We start from the raw sequence: 15,191 nt of genomic DNA, 5'->3' as shown, positions 1-15,191 counted from the left end.
TAGTTCATATTTTGCGCCACTCAAGTGCTGCCCTCTGGGCCTGTCCAGGTCTGTGGGAAGCTGGTCCCACACACTCTCTCTCTCACAGCGGCCTGGCAGCAAGACACAAGGCCTACTAGTAGCTCTCTCTCGTGGGATGGCCCTCCCGGGCCATGGGCACAACACACAAGCCTGTGCACCCACAACTACTTTACAAATAAAGTAAGAAGCCTCCGAAGACGTATCATTGAACCCCGCTCCCATAATACCAATTAATCGTGGTTCACAACACACACACACACACACACACACACACACACACACATCATAGCACTCACAGAAACAAAACTCACTGGGACAATAACAGATACAATCTTCCCACCCAGATATCAGATGCTAAGGAAGGATAGAAGGAGCAGAGGGGAAGGAGGGGTCGCACTCCTAATTAAAAACCGGTGGGGGTTATCAAGAAATTGAAGGAATGGACGAGATTGGAGAAAGGGACTACATAGTAAGTACATTTCAGTCAGGGGAACATAAGGTAGTCATTGCAGTGATGTATAACCCACCACAGAACTGCAGGAGGCGAAGAGAGGAACATGGTGAGTGGAACAGAGCAATGGTGGACACACTAGCTGAGTTGGCAAGAAGAGCTCACTCGAGTAGAGAGAAGTTACTGGTTATGGGCGACTTCAACTACAGGGAGATTGACTGGGAAAACCTGGAGCCACATGTGGGTCCCGAAACATGGAGAGCCAAGATGATGGATGTGGTACTGACAAATCTCATGCACCAACATATTAGGGACACTACCAGAGAGAGGTGAGGATGAACCTGAGTAGCTTAGACATTGAGGACTTCACATATGAAAGGCCACTTGGAGCTAGTGACCACGTGGTTCTGTGCTTTGAATACATCGCAGAGCTACGAGTGGAGAGGGTAACAGGAGTAGAAAGGAAAAATGCCAAACTATAAAAGGGGGGACTACACAGGTATGAGGACCTTCCTGCAGGAGGTTCAGTGGGAAAGAGAGTTGGTAGTTGGTAGGAAAGTCAGTAAACGAAATGATGGACTACGTAACAATAATATGCGAGGAGGAAGAGGAAAGGTTTGTTCCCAAGGGCAATAGAAATAATGGAAAGAACAGAACGAGTCCTTGGTTTACCCAAAGGTGTAGGGAGGCAAAAACTAAGTGCTCTAGAGAATGGAAAAAGCACAGAAGGCAAAGGACTTAGGAAAATAAAGAGATTAGTCGAGGGGCCAGAAACGAGTATGCACAGATAAGGAGGGAGGCCCAGTGGCAGTACGAAAACGACACAGCATCGAAAGTCAAGTCTGACCCGAAACTGCTTTACAGCCACATCAGGAGGAAGACAACAGTCAAGGACCAGGTAATCAAGCTGAGGAAAGAAGGTGGGGAGCTCACTAGAAACGACCAAGAAGTATGTGAGGAGCTCAACATGAGATTTCAGGAAGTATTTACAGTGGAGGCTGAAGGGACACTGGGAAGACAAAACAATGGGGTACACCAACAAGGGATATACCAACAAGTGTTGGATGAAATACTCACAACTGAGGAGGAGGTGAAGAAGCTTCTAAGTGACCTTGATACTTCAAAGGCAGTAGGACCGGACAGCATCTCTCGGTGGGTCCATAGAGAAGGAGCAGAGACACTGTGTGTGCCACTAACCACAATCTTCAATACATCCTTTGAAACTGGGCAACTACCTGAGGTATAGAAGATGGCAAATGTAGTCCCCATCTTTAAGAAAGGAGAAAGAAATGAGGCACTAAACTGTAGACAAGTGTCACTGACGTGTATAGTGTGCAGAGTAATGGAGAAGATTATCAGGAGGAGAGTGGTGGAGCACCTTGAGGGGAACAAGGATATAAACGACAGCCAGCACGGATTCATGGAAGGCAAATCCTTTGTCACAAACCTATTAGAGTTTTATGAAAAGATAACTGAAGTAATAAGTGAGAGAGAGGGGTGTGTTGATTGCATTTTCTTGGACTGCAAGAAGGCCTTCGACACAGTTCCTCACAGGAGATTAGTACAGAAAAGGGTCACTGCAATGGATCAGAGAATACCTAACAATGAAGCAACAGCGAGTCGTGGTCCTTGATGAGATATCACAGTGGGCGCCTGTGACGAGCGGGGTCCCACAGGAGTCAGTCCTGGGACCAGTGCTATTTTTGGTATATGTGAACGACATGACGGAAGGGATAGACTCAAAAGTGTCCCTGTTTGCAGATGATGTGAAGTTAATGAGAAGAATTAAATCAGATGCAGACCAGAAAGGACTACAAAGAGACCTGAACAGACTGGACGCGTGGTCTAGTAACTGGCTCCTAGAATTTAACCCCGCCAAATGCAAAGTCATGAAGATCGGAGAAGGGCAAAGAAGACCGCAGACAGAGTATAGGCTAGGCGGCCAAAGACTGCAAACCTCACTCAAGGAGAAAGATCTAGGGGAGATTATAATACTGAGCACGTCTCCGGAAGAACACATTAACCAGATAACTCCTGCGGCATATGCGCGCTTGGCAATCCTGAGAATAGCGTTCAGGTACCTCAGTAACGAATCGTTCAAGACTTTATACACTGTGTACGTCAGGCCCATACTGGAGTACGCAGAACCAGTTTCGAACCCACACCTGGTCTAACACGTCAAGAAATTAGATAAAGTACAAAGGTTTGCAACAAGGTTGGTTCCAGAGCTAAAGGGAAATCGGCCTGACGACACTGGAGGACAGGAGGGTCAGGAGAGACATGATAACGACATACAAAATGCTGAGTGGAATAGACAAGGTGGACAGAGACAGCATGCTCCAGAGATGGGACACAGACATAAGGGGTTACAATTGGAAGTTAAAGACTCAGATGAGTCAAAGGGATGTTAGGAAATATTTCTTCGGACATAGAGTTGTTAGAAAGTGGAATAGTCTGGCAAGCGATGTAGTGGAGGCAGGAGCCATACATAATTTTAAGACGAGGTATGATAAAGCTCATGGAGCAGGGAGAGGGAGTACCCAGAAGCGGTCAATGAAGTGGCGGGGCCAGGAGCTGAGTCCCGACACCTGCAACCACAATTAGGTGAGTACACACACACACACACACACACACACACACACACACACACACACACACACACAATGGATCAGAGAATACCTGACAGGGAGGTTTCAACGAGTCATGATACGTGATGAGGTATCACAGTGGGCACAGGGGTCGGTCCTAGGATCAGTGCTATTTTTGTTATATGTGAATGACATGATGGAAGGGATGGACTCAGAGATGTCCCTGTTCGCAGATGATGTGAAGTTAATGAGGAGAATTAAATCAGCTGAGGATCTGGCAGGACTACAAAGAGACCTGGACAGGCTGGGCACGTGGGCCAGTAACTGGCTTCTTGAATTCAACCCTGTCAAATGTAAATTCATGAAGATCGGAGAAGGGCAAAGAAGACCGCAGACAGAGTATTCGCTAGGTTGCCAAAGACTGCAAACCTCGCTCAAGGACAAAGATCTTGGGGTGACCATAACACCAAGCATGTCTCCGTAGGCACACATCAACCAAGTAACTGCTGCAGCATATGGGCGCCTGGCAAACCTGAGAATACCGTTCCGATACCTTAATAAGCAATCGTTCAAGACACTACACTGTGTACATCAAGCCCATACTGGAGTATGCAGCACAAGTTTGGAACCCACACCTGGGCAAGCACGTGAAGTTATTAGAGAAAGTGCAAAGGTTTGCAACAAGGCTAGTTCCAGAGCTCAGAGGTATGTCCTACGAAGAAAGGTTGAGGGAAATCGGACTGACGACATTGGAAGACAGGAAGGTCAGGGGAGACATGATAACGACATACAAAATTCTGCGTGGAATGGATAAGGTGGACAGTGACAGGTTGTTCCAGAGAGGGGACACAGAAACAAGGGGTCACAATTGGAAGTTGAAGACTCAGACGAGTTAGAGGGATGTTAGGAAGTATTTCTTCAGTCATAGAGTCGTCAGGAAGTGGAATAGCCTAGCAAGTGATGTAGTGGAGTCAGGAACCATACATAGCTTTAAGACGAGGTATGACGAAGCTCAGGAAGCAGAGAGAGGACCTAGTAGCGATCAGTGAAGAGGCGGGACAAAGAGTCTCGACCCTTCAACCTCAATTAGGTGAGAACAATTAGGTGAGTACACACACACACACACACACACACACACACACACACACACACACACACACACACACACACACAAATACATACCAGGGATAATATAAATCTATACACATCCCAGTAAGAAAAAGTGAAGTTTATTCATACATATTTTAAGTTTTGTTGAAAACAAATTAATTCACAAATAGGAATATTAATATAACTACAGTTATAAATATTTATTTGTTGTGAAGGAAAATGTTGAGTGATACACTGTGGCACCATACACTGTGACACCATACATTGTGACACCATATACTGTGGCACCATACACTGTGGCACCATACACTGTGACACCATACACTGTGACACCATACACTGTGACACCATACACTGTGACACTATACACTGTGACACTATACACTGTGACACCATACACTGTGACACTATACACTGTGACACTATACACTGTGACACTATACACTGTGGCACCATACACTGTGACACTATGCACTGTGGCACCATACACTGTGACACCATACACTGTGACTCCATACACTGTGACACTATACACTGTGACACTATACACTGTGACACCATACACTGTGACACTATACACTGTGACACTATACACTGTGACACTATACACTGTGACACTATACACTGTGACACTATACACTGTGGCACCATACACTGTGGCACCATACACTGTGGCACCATACACTGTGACACCATACACTGTGACACTATACACTGTGACACTATACACTGTGACACCATACACTGTGACACTATACACTGTGACACTATACACTGTGACACCATACACTGTGACACTATACACTGTGACACTATACACTGTGACACTATACACTGTGGCACCATACACTGTGGCACCATACACTGTGGCACCATACACTGTGACACCATACACTGTGACACCATACACTGTGACACTATACACTGTGACACTATACACTGTGACACCATACACTGTGGCACCATACACTGTGACACCATACACTGTGACACTATACACTGTGACACTATACACTGTGACACTATACACTGTGACACCATACACTGTGACACTATACACTGTGACACTATACACTGTGACACTATACACTGTGACACTATACACTGTGACACTATACACTGTGACACTATACACTGTGACACTATACACTGTGACACTATACACTGTGACACTATACACTGTGACACTATACACTGTGACACCATACACTGTGGCACCATACACTGTGACACCATACACTGTGACACTATACACTGTGACACTATACACTGTGACACTATACACTGTGACACCATACACTGTGGCACCATACACTGTGACACTATACACTGTGACACTATACACTGTGACACTATACACTGTGACACTATACACTGTGACACTATACACTGTGACACCATACACTGTGGCACCATACACTGTGACACCATACACTGTGACACTATACACTGTGACACTATACACTGTGACACTATACACTGTGACACCATACACTGTGACACTATACACTGTGACACTATACACTGTGACACTATACACTGTGACACTATACACTGTGACACTATACACTGTGACACTATACACTGTGACACTATACACTGTGACACTATACACTGTGACACTATACACTGTGACACGATACTCTGTGGCACGATACGCTGTGACACTATACACTGTGACACTATACACTGTGACACTATACACTGTGACACTATACACTGTGACACTATACACTGTGACACCATACACTGTGACACTATACACTGTGACACTATACACTGTGACACTATACACTGTGACACTATACACTGTGACACTATACACTGTGACACTATACACTGTGACACTATACACTGTGACACTATACACTGTGACACCATACACTGTGACACTATACACTGTGACACTATACACTGTGACACTATACACTGTGACACTATACACTGTGACACTATACACTGTGACACTATACACTGTGACACTATACACTGTGACACTATACACTGTGACACTATACACTGTGACACCATACACTGTGGCACCATACACTGTGACACCATACACTGTGACACTATACACTGTGACACTATACACTGTGGCACCATACACTGTGACACCATACACTGTGACACTATACACTGTGACACTATACACTGTGACACCATACACTGTGGCACCATACACTGTGACACTATACACTGTGGCACCAAACACTGTGACACCATACACTGTGACACCATACACTGTGGCACCATACACTGTGACACTATACACTGTGGCACCATACACTGTGACACCATACACTGTGACACCATACACTGTGGCACCATACACTGTGACACCATACACTGTGACACCATACACTGTGACACTATACACTGTGACACTATACACTGTGACACCATACACTGTGACACTATACACTGTGGCACCATACACTGTGACACCATACACTGTGACACCATACACTGTGACACTATACACTGTGACACTATACACTGTGGCACCATACACTGTGACACCATACATTGTGACACCATACGCTGTGACACTATACACTGTGACACTATACACTGTGACACCATACACTGTGGCACCATACACTGTGACACCATACACTGTGACACCATACACTGTGACACTATACACTGTGACACTATACACTGTGACACCATACACTGTGGCACCATAAACTGTGACACTATACACTGTGGCACCATACACTGTGACACCATACACTGTGACACCATACACTGTGGCACCATACACTGTGACACCATACACTGTGACACCATACACTGTGACACTATACACTGTGACACTATACACTGTGACACCATACACTGTGACACTATACACTGTGGCACCATACACTGTGACACCATACACTGTGACACCATACACTGTGACACTATACACTGTGACACTATACACTGTGGCACCATACACTGTGACACCATACACTGTGACACCATACGCTGTGACACTATACACTGTGACACCATACACTGTGACACCATACACTGTGACACCATACACTGTGACACCATACACTGTGACCCCATACACTGTGACACTACACTGTGACACCATACACTGTGACACTATACACTGTGACACCATACACTGTGACACCATACACTGTGACACCATACACTGTGACACCATACACTGTGACACTACACTGTGACACCATACACTGTGACACCATACACTGTGACACTACACTGTGACACCATACACTGTGACACCATACACTGTGACACTATACACTGTGACACCATACACTGTGACACCATACACTGTGACACCATACACTGTGACACCATACACTATGACACAATACACTGTGACACCATACACTGTGACACCATACACTGTGACACCATACACTGTGACACAATACACTGTGACACCATACACTGTGACACAATACACTGTGACACCATAACACTGTGGCACCATACACTGTAACACCATACACTGTGGCACCATACACTGTGGCACCATACACTGTGACACCATACACTGTGACACCATACACTGTGGCACCATACACTGTGGCACCATACACTGTGGAACCATACACTGTGGCACCATACACTGTGACACCATACACTGTGACACCATACACTGTGACACCATACACTGTGACAAAATACACTGTGACACCATACACTGTGACACAATACACTGTGACACCATACACTGTGGCACCATACACTGTGACACCATACACTGTGACACCATACACTGTGACACAATACACTGTGACACCATACACTGTGGCACCATACACTGTGGCACCATACACTGTGGCACCATACACTGTGACACCATACACTGTGACACCATACACTGTGACACCATACACTGTGACAATACACTGTGACACCATACACTGTGGCACCATACACTGTGACACCATACACTGTGACACCATGCACTGTGGCACCATACACTGTGTCACCATACACTGTGACACCATACACTGTGACACCATACACTGTGACACCATACACTGTGACACCATACACTGTGACACCATACACTGTGGCACCATGCACAGTGACACCATAGACTATGACACCATACACTGTGACACCATACACTGTGACACCATACACTGTGACACTATACACTGTGGCACCATACAGAGTGACACTATACACTGTGGCACCATACACTGTGACACCATACACTGTGACACCATACACTGTGACACCATACACTGTGACACCATACACTGTGACACCATACACTGTGGCGCCATACACAGTGACACCATAGACTATGACACCATACACTGTGACACCATACACTGTGACACCATACACTGTGACACTATACACTGTGGCACCATACACAGTGACACTATACACTGTGGCACCATACACTGTGACACCATACACTGTGACACCATACACTGTGACACCATACACTGTGACACCATACACTGTGACACCATACACTGTGACACCATACACTGTGGCGCCATACACTGTGACACCATACATTGTGACACCATACACTGTGACACCATACACTGTGACACCATACACTGTGACAATACACTGTGGCACCATACACTGTGACACAATACACTGTGACACCATACACTGTGACACCATACACTGTGACACCATACACTGTGACACCATACACTGTGGCGCCATACACTGTGACACCATACACTGTGACACCATACACTGTGACCCCATACACTGTGACACCATACACTGTGACAAATTACACTGTGACACCATACACTGTGACACCATACACTGTGGCGCCATACACTGTGGCTCCATACACTGTGACACCATACACTGTGACACCATACACTATGGCGCCATACACTGTGACACTATACACTGTGACACCATACACTGTGACACCATACACTGTGGCACCATACACTGTGGCACCGTACACTATGGCACCATACAATGTAGCACCGTGCACTGTGACACCATACACTGTGACACCATACACTGTGGCACCATACACTATGGCACCATACACTGTGACACCATACACTGTGACACCATACACTGTGGCACCATATACTGTGACACCATTCACTGTGACACCATACACTGTGGCACCATACACTGTGACACCATACACTGTGACACCATACATTATGACGCCATACACTGCTACACCATACACTGTGGCGCCATACACTGTAACATCATACACTGTGACACCATACACTGTGGCACCATAATCTGTGACACCATACTCTGTGACACCATACACTGTTGCACCATACACTGTGACACCATACATTGTGACATCATACACTGACACCATACACTGTGACACCATACACTGTGACACCATACACTGTGACACCATACACTGTGACACCATACACTGTGACACCATACACTGTGGCACCATACACTGTGGCGCAATACACTGTGACACCATAGAGTGTGACACCATAGACTGTGACACCATACACTGTGACACCATACACTGTGACACCATACACTGTGACACTATACACTGTGGCGCCATACACTGTGGCTCCATACACTGTGACACCATACACTGTGACACCATACACTGTGGCGCCATACACTGTGACACCATACACTGTGACACCATACACTGTGACACCATACACTGTGACACCATACACTGTGACACCATACACTGTGACACCATAGACTGTGACACCATACACTGTGACACCATAGACTGTGACACCATAGACTGTGACACCATAGACTGTGACACCATAGACTGTGACACCATACACTGTGACACCATACACTGTGACACCATAAACTGTGACACCATACAATGCGACACCATACACTGTGGCGCCATACACTGTGATACCATACTCTGTGACACCATACTCTGTGACACCATACTCTGTGACACCATACACTGTGATAGTACACGCTACGACACCAAACACTGTGACACCAAACACTGTGACACCAAACACTGTGACACCAAACACTGTGACACCAAACACTGTGACACCAAACACTGTGACACCAAACACTGTGACACCAAACACTGTGACACCATACTCTGTGACACCAAACACTGTGACACCATACACTGTGACACCATACTCTGTGACACCATACTCTGTGACACCAAACACTGTGACACCATACAATGAGACACTACACACTATGGCACCATGCAATGAGACACTACACACTATGGCACCATGCAATGAGACACTACACACTATGGCACCATACAATGAGACACTACACACTATGGCACCATACAATGAGACACTACACACTATGGCACCATACATTGAGACACTACACACTATGGCACCATACATTGAGACACTACACACTATGGCACCATACATTGAGACACTACACACTATGGCACCATACAATGAGACACTACACACTATGGCACCATACAATGAGACACTACACACTATGGCACCATACAATGAGACACTACACACTATGGCACCATACATTGAGACACTACACACTATGGCACCATACATTGAGACACTACACACTATGGCACCATACAATGAGACACTACACACTATGGCACCATACAATGAGACACTACACACTATGGCACCATACATTGAGACACTACACACTATGGCACCATACATTGAGACACTACACACTATGGCACCATACAATGAGACACTACACACTATGGCACCATACAATGAGACACTACACACTATGGCACCATACAATGAGACACTACACACTATGGCACCATACATTGAGACACTACACACTATGGCACCATACATTGAGACACTACACACTATGGCACCATACAATGAGACACTACACACTATGGCACCATACAATGAGACACTACACACTATGGCACCATACAATGAGACACTACACACTGTGACACCATACAATGAGACACTACACACTATGGTACCATACAATGAGACACTACACACTATGGCACCATACAATGAGACACTACACACTATGGCACCATACAATGAGACACTACACACTATGGCACCATACAATGAGACACTACACACTATGGCACCATACAATGAGACACTACACACTATGGCACCATTCCCGATATTCTTGCATTATAATGTCGTTTAATTAAATAAATTTTAGAACGTACAGGGAAAATATTTTTATCAGTGATAATTTACTTATTATAACTGATCACTGGAATAAATACTTTCACTGTAAATTCTATAATTTATTTCATTAATCGACATTATAAAATGTAAGATTATGGTGTATGGTACCATAGTGTGTGATGTGTCATTGTATGGTTTTAATGTGTATGGTGTGTCTCAGTATGTGTTATTAGAGTGTATGGGGTTAGTATGTGGTATCACAATATACGGTGTCATTGTGTGGCATCACAGTGTATGGTATCACAGTGTATGGTATCACAGTGTATGGTATCACAGTGTATGGTATCACAGTGTGTGGTGTCACAGTGTATGGTGTCACAGTGTGTGGTGTCACAGTGTATGGTGTCACAGTGTATGGTATCACAGTGTATGGTATCACAGTGTATTGTACCACGGTATGTGGTATCACAGTGTATGGTGTCACGGTGTGTGGTATTAAACAGTATGGTGCTGCCACAGTGTATGGTATCACAGTGTGTGGTGTCACAGTGTATGGTATTACAGTGTGTGGTGTCACAGTGCATGGTGCCACAGTATGTGGTATCACAGTGTATGGCGTCACGGTGTGTAGTATAACAGTGCATGGCGTCACGGTGTGTAGTATAACAGTGTATGGTGTCACGGTGTGTGGTATTACAGAGTATGGTGCTGCCACAGTGTATGGTGCCACAGTGTGTGGTATTGCAGTGTATGGTGCCATAGTGTATGGTGCCACAGTGTATGGTGACACAGTGTGTGGTATCACAGTGTATGGTGCCACAGTGTGGTGTGTCACAGTGTATGGTTCCACAGTGTGTGTGGTATTACAGAGTATGGTGTCACAGTGTGTGGTATCACAGTGTATGATGCCACAAAGTGTGACATCACAGTGTATGGTACCACAGTGTGTGGTATCACAGTCTATTGTACCACAGTGTGTGGTATCACAGTGTATGGTGTCACGGTGTGTGGTATTAAACAGTATGGTGCTGCCACAGTGTAAGGTGCCACAGTGTGGGGCATCACAGTGTACGGTGCCACAGTGTCTGGTGTCACAGTGTATGGTGTCACATTGTGTGGTATCACAGTCTATGGTGCCACAGTGTGTGGTATCACAGAATATGGTGCCACAGTGTGTGGTATCACAGTGTATGGTGCCACAGTGTATGGTGCAACAGAGTATGGTGGAACAGTGAGTGCTATCACAGTGTATAGTGCCACAGTGTGTGGTATCACAGTGTATGGTGTCGCAGTGTGGTATCACAGTGTATGGTGTCACGGTGTATTTTGCCACAGTGTGTGGTATCACAGTGTATGGTGCCACAGTGTGTGGTATCACAGTGTATGGTGTCACAGTGTGTGGTATCACAGTGTATGGTGTCACAGTGTGTGGTTTCACAGTGTATGGTGCCACAGTTTGTTGTATCACAGTGTATGGTCCCACAGTGTGTGTTGTCACAGAGTATGGTGCCACAGTGTGTGATATCACAGTGTATGGTGTCACGGTGTATTTTGCCACAGTGTGTGGTATCACTGTGTATGGTGTCACAGTGTATGGTATCACAGTGTATGGTGAAACAGTGTGTGGTATCACATTGTATGGTGTCACAGTGTTTGGTATCACAGTGTATGGTGTCACATTGTGTGGTATCCCAGTGAGTGGTGTCACAGTGTGTGGTATCACAGTGTATGGTGTCACATAGTGTGGTACCACAGTGTATGGTGTCACAGTGTATGGTATCCCTGTGTGTGGTGTCACAGTGTGTGGTATCACAGTGTATGGTGTCACAGTGTGTGGTATCACAGTGTATGGTGTCACAGTGTGTGATATCACAGTGTATGGTTTCATAGTGTGTGGTACCACAGTGTATGGTGTCACGGTGTATTTTGCCACAGTGTGTGGTATCACAGTGTATTGTGTCACAGTGTATGGTGAAACAGTGTGTGGTATCACATTGTATGGTGTCACAGTATGTGGTATCCCAGTGTATGGTGTCACAGTGTGTGGTATCACAGTGTATGGTGTCACAGTGTGTGGTATCACAGTGTATGGTATCACAGTGTTTGGTATCCCAGTGTGTGGTGTCACAGTGTGTGGTATCACAGTGTATGGTGTCACAGTGTGTGGTATCACAGCGTATGGTGTCACAGTGTGTGGTATCACAGTGTATGGTGTCACAGTGTGTGGTATCCCAGTGTATGGTGTCACAGTGTGTGGTATCACAGTGTATGGTGTCACAGTGTGTGGTATCACAGTGTATGGTGTCACAGTGTGTGGTATCACAGTGTATGGTATCACAGTGTTTGGTATCCCAGTGTGTGGTGTCACAGTGTGTGGTATCACAGTGTATGGTGTCACAGTGTGTGGTATCACAGCGTATGGTGTCACAGTGTGTGGTATCACAGTGTATGGTGTCACAGTGTGTGGTATCACAGTGTATGGTGTCACAGTGTGTGGTATCACAGCGTATGGTGTCACAGTGTGTGGTATCACAGTGTATGGTGTCACAGTGTGTGGTATCACAGCGTATGGTGTCACAGTGTGTGGTATCACAGTGTATGGTGTCACAGTGTGTGGTATCACAGTGTATGGTGTCACAGTGTGTGGTATCACAGCGTATGGTGTCACAGTGTATGGTGTCACAGTGAGTGGTGGGAAAATTACATTGTATCAGTATCTATTTAAATGTCTGTGGGTATTCTGCAGATGGCTGAGAGTGGAACAGAAGATAATGATACCCTCACCACTTTACTTACCGAGGCAGGCAAGACGGCAAGGTAAGTACCAACAGCTTCCTTGATCATCCCTGATCATTCTGGACCATTATTATGTAATTTAGTAATGGTCCACGGCTGATGAAAAAGTCGTTCTGAAATATTCACATCAGTGCGAGAAGTATTTGTGAACTGTCACTGCAAAGTTATATAAATATTACAGTGAAATCCTCATACTCTGCACTGGTCTACTTCAAGTGTCTTCAGATATATATCAAAGGAGAAATATGAGAAATATAGTTCAAGATATAACTCTGGTAAAAATTAAAATATTCGGCTGGGGATCAGTTGTCTGGGAATAAAAAAAAAAGACACATGCAAAGGACGCTTTTATTGTGCTTGCTATTAAGCTTTATCAACTTATTAAATACTGATAAAGCTTTGCAATTAAAGCTTTCTCTGCAGATTGCCTTTTGCACTACGATGAAAGTTCCATTAATATCCAGAAATATTAATAACGAATAAAGACTGACACCATTAATAATGTTAAAAAATATTAACAATGTTGAGAAGCATTTAAAAAAATTAGATTGTTGGTACTTCAAATTTCTGCCAGTGATTCAAAACTTACATTAATGTGCATATGAACGGAATAAGAATAAGGAAAATAAATAGAGAAATATGGAGGAGTAGGAGTGTGAACTAGAAATTGTGAAAAATTTTGTTAAGATATGAAGTTGTGAAGATAATGCATTGAAAATGAGTAGTGAAGGTGACGAGGCTGCAGGCCAGTCTGGTATGATCATTGTGGTCACGTTAACTCATTCCATTAAAACCAGAGGACTCCTCCGCCAACTTAATTCCCCGACGCTAATATCTCTCTTACTTCTCTTGGGGAGGGCCACGGATTTTTTCACTCCCCTGGTCGGAACTGCTGCACCTGTTATGTTCTGCTGGGCCCATAGAATAAGAACATAAGAAAGAAATAACACTGCAGTAGGCCTAAAGACCCATGCGAAGCAGGTCCATGTTACCCTCCGGCTTAGCCCAATGACCCACCTAGTCAGGTCACTTCCACTTAAGGAAGGAGCACGGCATAAGACCTAGTAGCACAAGCTAGCCAGGTCCATCTTACACCCACCCACACCTACTCATGTATTTATCTAACTTATTTTT

General features: G+C 45.0%; 1 protein-coding gene across 1 annotated transcript in view; it reads left to right on the top strand.

The window, feature by feature from the left end:
- LOC128694421 (uncharacterized) overlaps positions 1 to 14,506 on the top strand; it is a 125,247-nt gene extending 110,741 nt beyond the window's left edge. Inside the window, exon 3 of the mRNA XM_053784525.2 lies at positions 14,008 to 14,506. Coding sequence (XP_053640500.2) covers positions 14,008 to 14,082 — 75 coding nt within the window. The 3' untranslated portion in view covers positions 14,083 to 14,506. The remainder of the gene's footprint in view (positions 1 to 14,007) is intronic.
- Positions 14,507 to 15,191: the final 685 nt, after the last annotated feature.

This window comes from Cherax quadricarinatus, chromosome 60 (genome assembly GCF_038502225.1).
Source record: "Cherax quadricarinatus isolate ZL_2023a chromosome 60, ASM3850222v1, whole genome shotgun sequence".
NCBI lineage: Eukaryota > Metazoa > Arthropoda > Malacostraca > Decapoda > Parastacidae > Cherax > Cherax quadricarinatus.
This window is presented reverse-complemented; position numbering and strand designations above follow the sequence as displayed.